This window comes from Erythrolamprus reginae, chromosome 1, assembly GCF_031021105.1.
Source record: "Erythrolamprus reginae isolate rEryReg1 chromosome 1, rEryReg1.hap1, whole genome shotgun sequence".
Classification (NCBI taxonomy): domain Eukaryota; kingdom Metazoa; phylum Chordata; class Lepidosauria; order Squamata; family Dipsadidae; genus Erythrolamprus; species Erythrolamprus reginae.
In genome coordinates, this window is record NC_091950.1 from 147,988,544 (window position 1) to 148,002,193 (window position 13,650).

The 13,650-nt window shown below is 41.3% G+C and overlaps 1 protein-coding gene across 1 annotated transcript in view; it reads left to right on the top strand.

Annotated features, from left to right (window-relative positions):
* The first annotated feature begins 3,756 nt into the window (after window positions 1–3,756).
* The window catches only part of ABCB6 (ATP binding cassette subfamily B member 6 (LAN blood group)), a 58,378-nt gene continuing 48,484 nt past the window's right edge, over window positions 3,757–13,650 (top strand). Inside the window, exons 1-2 of the mRNA XM_070729539.1 lie at window positions 3,757–3,846; window positions 7,369–7,902. Of these exons, the coding sequence (XP_070585640.1) occupies window positions 7,387–7,902 (516 nt within the window). The 5' untranslated portion in view covers window positions 3,757–3,846; window positions 7,369–7,386. The remainder of the gene's footprint in view (window positions 3,847–7,368; window positions 7,903–13,650) is intronic.

Consider the following 13,650-nt stretch of genomic DNA (forward strand, 5'->3'; position numbering starts at 1 on the left):
AAATGCCATCTTAAATCACTTCAACCATGTGCGGTAGTTGAAATACATTTATTTGGAGTGCAGTGGACACAGTGAGTTTGAGTGCTTAGGTCAAATGATCCTCATTGCGAGGGTTTGGATATCCATCTCCATGCACTTATTTTCAAAAGTGTATCTCAGCATAAAGCCACTGTCTCCTAATACCGACTGCTTGCAGAATGGACAAAGCTTAATCCCAGATTGTATGTCATCACTTTTGAGACATTAAAGACAGAGGTGATTCTTCATTTAATTGTGGTAAGTGCTGAGATAAGACGTCTAAAAACACATCAGTTTTATTAAACTTTATAAAGGTGGAATGTTCTTTCTGCAAATGAAGAGTGATGTTGGTGCTTATTGATTACATAAGTTACCATGTACAATGAGGGGTCCTTGGTGCACTCTTAGCTTGATTGTTTTCTTGCAAACGTTTCATCCAAACTAGATAACATCACCACTAGCACTGATAATGTTACCTATTTTGGATAATGAAACATCTGTAAGAAAACAACCAAGCTCAGAGAGCAGCAATGATCCCTCGTTTCAACATTGAACTACAAATATTCCCATTTATTGGTACTATGTACTATTACAAGTAGTATTGTACAAAGAATAATAACAGTCGGTATCAAATCTGCAAATATTACATTCACAGCTGTGTGTTTAATAGAATGCTGGTATGAGTAAATGCCCAATGTTTTATTTATACACACATACACACATTACTCAAAAAAATAAAGGACACACTTAAACAACACAACATAACTCCAAGTAAATCAAACTTCTGTGAAATCAAACTGTCCACTTAGGAAGCAACACTGATGGACAATCAATTTCACATGCTTTTGTGCACATTCAGCTTTGTACAGAACAAAGTATTCAATGAGAATATTTCATTCATTCAGGCCTAGGATGTGTTATCTGAGTGTTCCCTTTATTTTTTTGTGCAGTATATATATCTCTCAAATGTTAGCTTTGTATATAGTCATGACATGAAGGGGGAAAATAGTGAAATATTTCCATGGTGAAAGGATTAGCACAATAACTGCACATCATGGGGATACTTTAGATTTGAATATTAGCCCTAATTTCTAGTGCTGTGTCTAATCTGAATATTTAGAATAACCTTGGGAAAACTTTGTAAAAAGAGTGTAATTATTTGGAAGTAGAGGCCGTAGAGGTACTTAGACCTTTCATTTTGTGTTTGTTTTGCTTTTTGTTGTTGAAATATATGGACCAGACATTCCCTTCTAGGTTGCAAATACAGATACCTTACAGTTTGGGAAAATGTTTTCTAAACTTGTGGGAACTATGACCTCGTTCCTCCTACCCAGCCTCTGAAAGGCATAGGGATATATCTAGTGACGCAGTGAAATCACTGGGAAAGGGGCATCTAAAACATTGCCCTCCTGTTTTGCTTTGGGGTGCCTTGTTTTTGTTTTTGCAGCTCTTTAAACCACACAAACCATGGACACCATGAATGTAGTGGTGAAATCCAATTTTTTTTTACTACCGGTTCTGTGGGTGTGGCTTGGTGAGCATGGCAGGAGAAGGATATTGCAAAATCTGGAGCCAGCCGGAGGTGGTATTTATCGGTTCTCCAAAACCTGTCAGAACCTGCTGGATTTCACCCCTGCATGAATGCCACAAAACTGGAAATGGGAACTATGCAATACAGCAATGTACCTATTAGACATGTCCTGCGAGTTAAACCAAGGAACCTGGAAGTTCATAAAACAAACTGTTTTTGGTTACTAGGTTGAAATAGAAGATGAATCCATTTTCCTATATAATAGGCATTCAAAAATGCACTTAGATTGCTCATTCTTACTGTTAGCCTCATTTCTGAACCAAATATTTATCTCATTTATAAAGGGAAGGGGAACTATATAAATATTGAGCTTTCTGAGACTGAAGCCCTTGTTATATTGTGCACTCCAGGTCCTATAGATTTTTCAGAAGAGACAGCACTTACCCAAAATTCACCATCTGAAAGTCACTGAAGAGGTGTTTGCCGTACAAGTTTCACTGACATGTATCTATAGCTTGTAATGTTAAAATATTAAAACTATTGGGAGATTCCATAGCAAATAGCATTTATGATTTCTTACAGAAGGTAGCAACCTTTTAAAGAATATTATAGCTCAGGATTGAAATAAGAGGCCCTTAGTGTTTTACTGAGCTTGCTTGTTTTCTTGCAGACTTTTCATTACCTAACTAGGCAACATGGACAGTGCTAGCACTGATTATGTTACCTAGTTAGGTAATGCAACGTCTGTAAGAAAACAAGCTCAAAGAGCACCAAGGACCCATTTTAGCTGCTTTTTCAGACATTTTCAGCAATACAGTTGACTGAAAATGTCAGTCTAGGTAAGCACTCTCCTAGCAGGATAAATCATGTTTTTTTTATTTCTAAAAAGTAAATGTATGTGATTAGATCCTTTGGGAATATTAGACCCATAATATCAGTACAGTAGATGCTGCCTCTTAAAGTGTGCTTTCCCCAAGCACCTTTAACTGTGGAGGAAGTTGCCATGTTTCTGCTTCAATTTGTGGTGATCTTTGTGCAGCCATGGTTGTTTGCAGGTTGTGGTAAAAAAAGAAGTCAAGATGGCAGCTGTGGCAATATAATCAGAGTTTTGTCTGCCTTTTATGTGTACAGTGTATTTAATACACATAAATAACCTGCCCAAGTTCAATCACACAGTTAATAGCTGCCATCCTGTGATGATCCCTATCTGCAGCCTACGTATAGTACCTGTCTGTTAAAATAGACATCTTCATCAGTATTTCAGAGCTGAAACGGGGCCCTTTGGCTCAGTTAGTTAATGAACAGTAGATAGGAGTTGGGCATGAATCGCATTATTTTTTTCATTCCTCACCAAGGATCTCAGCCAGGCACGCTGAGTGTAAACCCCATTTGACCTTCACAGCCTCCTTGAACTCAAAGTTCATGTTTCCACAGTTGAAACTGGTGCTGCTGTGAATGAATCATGACACAAAGTAAACATTCACAGTAGCATATGTTTATCAAATAAGCCTTGAGTTCAGTGCAACGCACTTATTTTCTGATCATTAAACCTAGCTGCTGCTTTAACATTTGTGATGCTTTTTTTTCCTTTTCTTTTTTTTTATGGAACAACAGAGGGCCATTCTTAAAATTTGAGAGAGAAACTACTTTTACCACTTTCGCCACCACCACAACTCATTTTCCGAGAGAAATGTAACAGTCCAAACTGATTTAACTGTTGTTCATAAGATCATACACCATAACGTCCTTCCTGTTAGTGACTATTTCACCTTCAACAACAACACAAGAGCACACAATAGATACAAACTAAATGTAAATCGCGCCAAACCTGACTGCAGAAAATATGACTTCAGCAACAGAGTGATCAATGCCTGGAACTCACTACCTGACTTGTTTCCTGCCCTGACCCTAAAATCTTCCACCTTAAATTATCTACTGTTGGCCTCTCCCCTTTTCTAAGAGGTCTGTAAGAGGCGTGCATAAGCGCACTATTGTGCCTGTCCTTCTGTCCTATTATCCTTTTTACCACTTCTTTATACAAACTATAATTCTATGCTTGTATGACAAATATGAAGAAATAAAGTCGGCGGAAAGCTCAGCTTAGTACAGTAGTTTGTTTGGGAAGGAAAAGAGCGGCAGCTAGGACCCAGGGGAAGACTGCTGCTAGCCAGTCCAGTCCTGTACATGGGCGGGGATTTAGGCCCGGAGGAGCCCGCACAGCCTGCAAAGGCTTGTGCTGCGCTGCGGGGACGCGCTGCGCCGGACGGCACTCGTGCAAGCAAGCGGACGTTTACCCGGTAGGGCATTTGAAAAATCTTTTGGTGCCGGATGGGTTAAAGCAGAAGCGTCCGAGTCCCTCTGCCGGCAAGCGGGGACGTAAGCGACGCGAAGGGTTGAGAGCGGCTTCTCCACGGAGGCTCTCGCCCAATCCTTTCTGCCATCCCGGAGACGCGCAACACCCCCACCCCCAAATTTACGGGATCGCACGGGGAAAAGGAGGGGGGCTTTCCCACCTGTAGAGGTGACCGAAGATTTCACAGCTGTAGATCTGTAGATATACAGATCATTACAGTTGGAAGGGACCTCGTAAGTTATCTAGCCCAGTGTTTCCCAACCTTGGCAACTTGAAGATATTTGGACTTCAACTCCTAGAATTCCCCAGCCAGCAAATGCTGGCTGGGGAATTCTGGGAGTTGAAGTCCAGATATCTTTAAGTTGCCATGGTTGGGAAACACTGGGCTAGCCTAATCCCTTCGCTCAAACAGGAGTCCCTACACAGATCTGTGTGGTCCTCACCTTCGATTTTCACCACCGCACTCCCACTGGGGAAAAAACAGATCTTGGGTGGGTTATTGGGAAAAAAACAACACCCACCCAAAATCTGTTTTTTCCAAGACCCGCACAAGGTATATAGATCGGTTAGTGTTACTTTTCAGATAGATCGGAGTGTCGGTAGACGGGAGAGATGGAGAGAGTAGGAGGGGAGCAAGCAAGAGAAACCTGAACACTGATGGTCCCCTATTAATATAATAGAGGTGTTGATATGAAAATAAGAGAGATCAGGTAGAATTATGTAAGTATGTATTTTAGGGATATGTTTTAAGGTATATGCATTGATATATGTATGAATATGGAGTTATTTTTTTTAAAAAAAATTCTACCAAAAAGATATCTCAATAGAGTAGAATAGAATAGAATAGAATAGAATAGAATAGAATAGAATTCTTTATTGGCCAAGTGTGATTGGACACACAAGGAATTTGTCTTTGGTGCATATGCTCTCACTGTATATAAAAGAAAAAGATACATTTGTCAAGATCATGTGGTACAACACTTAATGATTGTCATAGGGGTCAAATAAGCAATGAAGAAACAATATTAATAAAAATCTTAGGATACAAACAACAAGTTACAGCCATACAGTCCTAAGTGGGAGGAAAAGGATGATAGGAATAATGAGAAAAACTAGTAGAAATAGAAGTGTTTGACAGTGTTGAGGGTGGAGTGATGGCGTTCGGGATGGCTGCGGACGATGAGAGGTCTCGAGCCCAGCAATAGCCCAGCAAAGCATCGTTGCCCTAGGGATGCAGGAGGACACTGGGCAAAGAGCTATTTGCAGCACTAGTGGTATTCGGCAGCATGTGCGGGGAATCATGCATGTTTTGGAGTCCTGGCTCTTATCACCATAACCCACGTGGCCTGGGTTGGAGCTCCTGCTGTTAGCTTCGGATTCCCAGGAGTGTCCTTGGTCGATTCACCATTTTCTCTGTGAAAATTCAACAGGCCTTGGAGAAACAGCTGATATACTTCTTGTGGCCATGGCCTTGAAAACAATTGCAAAGCACTGGTCTGCGCCTTGCCTATGTACCCCTGTGTAAAATGTAGTCATAACAACATAACACTCAAATATCATTTAAATGTCATCTGAAAGGACAGAGTGAAATAAAGGGGGAGAAACAAACTCTGCATGGGTACTCTGGAAAACATATAAATGTCAGTCTCTTGTGAGCAGAAGCAGAGATCTGTTTCTCACTCCTAAAAAGAGGATATTTAGGGGAAAGTAGGAGAATCCCTACTGGCAAGAATTTCAGCCAATAGGAAATCTAGCCTCATGAAATTAAGTGAAAAGTCAAAACAGAGGCAAAAGATACTGGGACAAGGTTGAGCTTGAATAGCACAATATAGTTAATACATACGTACGTACGTACGTACATACATACATACATACATACATACATACATACATAGCAACACCCAAATAGGTTTATAAAGGGTATTCCTTTCCTCTTCAATAACAGTTCTTCTGCAGTTCCCAGAAGTTCTGTCCAGCAGGTGCTCACCAAACGTCTTGAGACTACAGCTCTCAAAAATAGGAGTTATTCACAATAGCTTGGCCTCTATTCCAGGTTGGGGATCATACATGTAGCATTATGTATGATCAAGTCTGTGTCAACTCTTAGCAACAGCATGGACGATGACCCAGCCCTTCAGGTCTTTCAATAGGCACCCATCACTATTGGAATTGAATCCATCCACTTTTTTGCTGGTCATCCCTTCTTTTCTTTTCTTTTCTTTTCCTTTCCTTTCCTCTCTTCTCTTCTCTTCTCTTTTCACCTTTCCACTGCAGTATTAAAGCCTCTTCTAAAGAATTAGGTCTTCTCATAAAGTGTGGGAAGTAGGATAATTTGAGCGTGGTCAATACATATAGAATACCTATACTTGATGATGATATAAAAAATAACATCTAAAAGAAATGTAAACACAAAGCTAAAACTTACTATGTCCAAGATGTGATTCTGGGGTGATTTGCTTGCTGCCTTTTTTTTGTTGTTGTTGGCAGTTGCTGAGGGAATTTTTAAAATGATAGTTTTCTTATGTATTTAGTTCTATAATTGTAATCCAGCGAAATCCGGGGGTTGGGTAGGAGGCAGAATGAATCTGCCCTCAGTGTGGAAGGGATTTCCATTCTTGGATTGGCCTTTTTAGCCACGCTAGATGCTGTTCTAGGAACTTTTTCCAGAGCATAGTCTTTTGAGACTGAAAGTTGTCAATGTATGTGTGTAATTGTAAACTACCTAGACTCTTGGGAGGTGGTATATAAACTATCTCTGAGTCTTCGGAGTGGGGCGACATACAAATCTAATTAATAATAATAATAATAATAATAATAATAATAATAATAATAATATCTGTAACGAATAAATGAAATAAATATTCACATCTGTATTGTGAATATGTACTGTGAATAACTTGTCAATGGGGTTGAAGTTCTATGTAATGACATGGCATCGGACCAGAATATCTCCAGGACCGCCTTCTGCCGCACGAATCCCAGCGACCGGTTAGGTTCCACAGAGTTGGCCTTCTCCGGGTCCCGTCGACTAAGCAATGTCGTTTGGCGGGACCCAAGAGAAGAGCCTTCTCTGTGGCGGCCCCGACCCTCTGGAACCAGCTCCCCCCAGATATCAGAGTTGTCCCCCACCCTCCTTGCCTTTCGCAAGCTCCTTAAAACCCACCTCTGTCGTCAGGCATGGGGGAATTGAAATTTCTCTTCCCCCTCGGCTTATAGAATTTATACATGGTATGCTTGTATGTATGAATGGTTTTTTAAATTGGGCTTTTTTAGATTGTTTTTAATATTAGATTTGTTTACATTGTCTTTTCACATTGTTGTTAGCCGCCCCGAGTCTACGGAGAGGGGTGGCATACAAATCTAATAAATAATAATAATAATAATAATAATAATAATAATAATAATAATAATCCGTCTAAACTTGTTTCCTAATTTCTTCTTCTGTTTCTTTTATTGGCATCTCCAGAGTTTCTCACCCAGCAGGATGGTGGTGTTACACAGCTACTGTGAGGGAAATGAGTCCCTGGCACAAGCATGGAGTCAAGAGGGATTGTCCCCCTGTTTCTACTTCACACTGGTCCCTGCAGTGCTACTCAGTGTCTGCCTCCTGTTGGGTGCTCTCCAGTATGCCTGTTATGCTCAGTTCAGCCGCACCATGGAACCAAAGTACATCCCTCGCTCCCGCCTGTACTATACCCAAATCCTGATCTCTCTATTCCTCGCCCTGATGCCCTTCTGCACTTTCCTGTGGCAAGTGGTGGGCACCCAAGAACTTTATGGATATATGGTGCTGAATGTTTGCTTGTCAGCCACTAGCTGGGTCACCTCGATTGGGCTGCTGCACCTGGAACGCACCAGGGTGATGGTGCAGGACCGGATCCGAGGTCACGGAGCAATCCTTCTCCTCTACTGGGCTCTGGCTTTTTCTTCTGAGAATTTGGCCTTCGTCTCATGGAACAGCCCACTTTGGTGGTGGGGATTAAAAGACACTAACCAAAAGGTAGGATGGGCCAGTGATAAGGTCATGGAGATGACGTGGTATAGGAAGATGATACAGTTTCTCTGTTAGTACATAAAGCTAATTTCTGGGTCTTGTAAAGCATGATTTACAGTAGGGTTTAGTGCCAAAGAATGTTGTTAGAAGCTGTCCATCTTGGAAAACTTGTTTTTGACTATTAATTTATAACTCAGCCTTACGTACCATATTTTCCGGACTATAAGACGTACCGGTGTATAAGATGCACCAAGATTTCAAAGAGATAAGCAAGTAAGGTAAGCAAGAAAAAAAGTTTTTGGCCTCCCTGGCATCCCAAACCTCTGCGGGCCCCGTTTTTGCAAAAATGGGGTGGGCAGAGGATCTGGGAACCCTGCTCCTGGGGGCTGGGGGAAGGCAAAAATGCCCCCGTTTTTGAAAAAAACAGCCCATTTTCCCACAAAATGGGTGTTTGCCTTTCCCTAATCTCCAGGCGCTCTCTTCATGCTTCTCAGACCTTCTGGCCACCCCGTTTTTGAAAAAAACAAGCTATTTTTTGCAAAAATGGGACGTGAGGACGGGACTTCAGGAGGCCAAAAATGGCTGTATTTGGTGTATAAGACACACTGACATTTCCACCTGCTTTTAGGGGGGGGGGGAGATATGTCTTATACTTCGAAAAATATGGTATCTCAAGCTTCTTCAGTAAATCATGGCTCAAGATGTGGCTCTGTATATATAAACCATCTGAATTATACTTCAGGTTAGTAAGCAGAAAATTATTTTCATCTGCAGCACTCAGTTATTTTGAAAGTAGAATAGAGGGTTTTTTGAGTCAACAATGTGTTGCTTGATCCTTCCTAGATCGTGTCATATTTATAATAGACACGGCTTTGTAACTTTAAAGTTTAAATTAAGATAGACAAATTAGAAATGATTCATTACAGAAACATGTTGATTGAGACATGGTGATACTATGTCCCTTAGGCTGCTTTAAATATATATATAGCTGCTTTAAATATATATATATAAGGTGAAAAAGACACCTTATTTCCCTCCCATATATATTCTCTTTTTTAAGGTTGAGATTTTTAGGTTGAGATTTTATAAAAAATAAAGGAGATGAGCTAACATTGAATGAATCTATCAAAAGTAACCCTTGGTACAAGCTATTGCTTATTTCTTTCTTTCCTCTCATTTTCTTCATGGCAGAATGTTTTTGCTGAATCATTGTTGCTTAGTCATCATTGCTTAACAGTTTCACATGAGGGCAAAGAGGGCAAACCACTTTCTCTTTAAGTTGATAATAGGGAAAGACACCTCATGCATATTCCCTTACCAAGCAGGTCTAGCAACAAGCTGAATTCTCATTCTTTTTTGTTCTGGCAAGAATATACAAGAGATGAAGGCCTGCTTCCTCCTCTCCTCCCTTCTAGGAATACCATGAGACAAAAGGGCATCTCTCTGAAGATCAGTTTGGCTGGCTCTAAAACTTGAAAAACAAGACAGAATGTCATTCCATCTGTAGTGCAAATGATTTATTGGTTTATTAATGAGTTGCCCATCACTTCTTTCCCATGTTTGCGACCCTTGGTCTTTACTGCACATCAAAATACAGGTGAAACTCAAAAACTTAGAATATTGTGCAAAAGTTCATTTATTTCAGTAATGCAACTTAAAAGGTGAAACTTATATATGAGAGAGACTCATTACATGCAAAGCAAGATAGTTCAAGCTGTGATTTGTCATAATTGTGATGATTATGGCGTACAGCTCATGAAAACCCCAAATGTACAATCTCAGAAAATTAGAATATTATATGCAATCAATAAAACAAGGATTGCACATAGAACAATATTGGACCTCTAAAAAAAAAAAGTATAAGCATGCACATGTACTCAGTACTTGGTTTGGGATTTATTTATTTATTTACTTACTTACTTATTTACTTATTTATTTACTTATTTACTTACTTATTTATTTACTTACTTACTTTTTTGCCCAGTCCTGAAGGACTCAGGATCCCTCAATGCGGCATGGCATGTAAGCTATCAGCCTGTGGCACTGCTGAGGTGTCATGGAAGGCCAGGATGCTTCAATAGAATATTATATGCAATCAATAAAACAAGGATTGCACATAGAACAATATTGGACCTCTAAAAAAAAAAAGTATAAGCATGCACATGTACTCAGTACTTGGTTTGGGATTTATTTATTTATTTATTTACTTACTTACTTACTTACTTACTTACTTACTTACTTACTTACTTACTTACTTACTTACTTTGTTGCCCAATCCTGAAGGACTCAGGATCCCTCAATGCGGCGTGGCATGTAAGCTATCAGCCTGTGGCACTATATACAGGTCAGGCGAGTTTGCTGGCCAATCAAGCACAGTAATCCCACAGTCATTGAACCAGGTTTTGGTGCTTTTGGCAGTGTGGGCGGGTGACATGTCCTGCTTGAAAATGGAGTCAGCATCCCCATAAAGCTCTTCTGCAGAAGGAAGCATGAAGTGCTCCAAAACCTCCTGGTAGACGGCTGCGTTGACCCTGGACTTAATGAAGTACAGTGGACCAACACCAGCAGAGGGCATGGCTCTCCAAATCAACACAGACTGTGGAAACTTCACACTAAACTTCAAGAATCTGGTAGTGTGTGCATCTCCATTCTTCCTCCACACTCTGGATCTTTGGTTTCCAAATGAGATGCAAAATTTGCTCTCATCAGAAAAGAGGACTTTTGACCACTGAGTAACAGACCAGGCCTGTTTTTCTTTAGCTTAGATAAGATGCTTCTGACGTTGTTTGTTCAGGAGGGGCTTGACAAGAGGAATAAAATATTTGAAGCCCATGTCCAGGATCTGTCTGTGTGCGGTGGGCTCTTGATGCACTGACTCCAGCCTCTGTCCATTCCTTGTGAAAGTTCCCAACACTTTTGAATGACCTTTTCCTGACAATCCTCTCCAGGCTGCGGTCATCCCTGCTGCTTGTGCAGTTTTTTCTTCCACACTTTTCTCTTCCACATAATTTCTATTAATGTGCTTTGATACAACACTTTGGGAACATCCAACTTCATTTGCAATTACCTTTTGGGGCTTTCCTTCCTTATGGAGGGTGTCAGTGTTGGGTTTCTGCACAACTGTCAGGTCAGCAGTCTTTCCCATGATTGTGATTCCTGCTGAACCAGACTGAGAGACCATTTCAAGGCTCGGAAACCCTTTGCAGGTATTATGGCTTAATTAGTTGATTAGAGTGGGACACTTTGAACCTGGAATATTGCACCTTTTCACAATATTCTAATTTTCTGAGATTGTGGATTTAAGGTTTTTATGACTGCACTCCATAATCATCACAATTATAAGAAATTGTGGCTTGAACTATCTTGCTTTGTATGTAACAAGTCTCTCTCATATATTAGTCTTACCTTTTAAGTTGCATTACTGAAATAAATGAACTTTTATGGTAAATGGTATTAGGTTTAAATTGGGTTAAAAAAAATTAAAAAATATTTTTTTAAAAAGATGGTGGTGCCTATGGACCAGCACCAACTAACCTGGTTTGGTGATATCATTGTGATGTCACCAGTGGGTCGCTACCAGTTTGGTTACTGGTACCTGAGGAACCTACCCCTGACTTTCCCAAGTCCTCCATTTGTTCAAACTTGCTTTTTTTGCCTATGTGATTTAAAAACAAAGATTTAGAAACACCGGGCTTTAAAGAATTATCTTTGTATTGGATTGGTGGATAAATCCCAGGTATGAATATGCCTATGTATTTAAAATGGGAACGAATATAACTTATTAAAAGAAATTTAGCATGGTGGGGGAACTGAGATTTGTCAGCTTGGCTTTCTTTGCTGCATTACTTTGCTTATGTTATGCAAAAAATTATTAATTAAATTTATTAATTAAATTTGTATGCCACCCACTCCTAAAGGACTCTGGGCAGCTAAATAAAAAAGATGCACCAGTTAAGATTGTAGGTTGATGCTGATTAAATTTAAAATAGGACAGTTATGCACAGTGTACTGTAATGTAGAGAAGAAATAATAAAATGGAAAAAAGTTGTAGTGCTTCCTGGATGCGGTTTACCACTCCAAACCCCAAGTGGCAGGAGTCAAGGGCTGCCTTGGCACCACCAGCTGGCGCAAATATACCACGGCAAAGGCGGAGTGCTGATGCCATGCAAATGCAAGTAGTGTGTCACTCTCACCTTCCCCGCATTGCCACTGCCACTTCGACCTGCTTGGGTCACCCTCCCTCACAACAGCACCATTATCTTGTTCCAGCTAGCAAGGGCTGTACTCCCTTTTGCATGTTGCACGTGGCACCCCCTGTGGTAAAGATTTCTAGCCACACCATAGGTTGGGCCCATATCCCAGAGCTGTGGTAGTCACAGGACTGGCCCTTTGGTCATCCCGGAGCAACTCCTTTACCCAGGTGCACTGCCCTGAACCCAGAAGGAGGAACTCCCCCGGGATGACCAAAGACACCAGTCCTGTGACTACCACAGCTCTGGAATATGGGACCCACTTTCCCACCAACGTCAGCAAGCCACGGTCAGCCTGCCTCCGTTTTCCTTCACTCAGATTGACCAAGCTTCTTGAGAGAAGGAACACAAAAGAGGGGTTTCGAGGCTGAGTGCCTGGACCAGGCACTTTGTCTCGGGCTTCCCACCCAGAGGTCTCACAAAAGCAGAGAGGTAGGCCTGAAAAGCTCCTTAGCTCTCCCCCACCAGTGGTCTTCAGGGTTTAAAATTATGAGTTTGGTGGTCCCTGAGGTCCAAAAGGTTAGAGACCCTTAATGTAAAGGACAGCTTTCTGGAACAAAAGATGTGTGGTCACTGTGGGTTAAGAACCTCGGTGGTGCAGTGGTTAGAGTGCAGTACTGTGAGCTACTTCTGCTGATCACTGCCTGCCAGCAGTTTGGCAGATGGAATCTCAGTAGGCACAAGGTTGATTCAGCCTTCCATCCTTCCAAGGTCAGTAAAATGAGGACCCAGATTATTGGAGGCAATATGCTTGCTCTCTGAAACCTGCTTAGAGAGGGCTGTAAAGCACTGTGAAGCGGTATATAAGGCTAAATCAGTGGTTCTCAACTTGGGGATCAAATGACTGTTTCACAAGGGTCGCCTAAGACCATCGGAAAAAACAAATTTCCCATGGTGTTAGGAACTAAAGCTTCTATTCTGGCAGTTTGGAACATGTTTTTACAATCCAACCAATCATGCATTTACAGTGGGGGTGTCCCTCTGACCTTCCTGCCAATCAGCTTAAAGTTCTGTTGGGAGAATTGGCGCTAGACTTATGGTTGGGGGTCACCACAACATGAGGAACTGTATTAAGGGGTCGTGGTATTAAAAAGGTTGAGACCCACTGGGCTAAATGCTAAATTTTCATTTCATTTCATTCATTTCATTTATTTAGATTTGTATGCCGCCCCTCTCCGCAGACTCGGGGCGGCTAAATGCCCTATCTAGCCCAAGTGGATCCAAGGAGAAATAGCTGTAATAATGTTTGACTTGTTCAGATTGTGCCTGGAGAGTAAGCTGTCAGTGGGATAGTCTCCAAAGAGATCATCTCCCATCTGTTTTAATAGGCCACATTTAAATGTTATAGCCTCTCTCCTGGCCCTGATCCCTACTCTTGCCCTGCCAGCTGAGTCACATGACTGAGCTTCCCTAGGGCTTCTGTGCTGCACTTGCAGGCCTCACGGGACAGGAAGAGGCGTGAAGGAGCGACAGGAAGTACCTTCCCCCAGGTAGTGGAATTGAA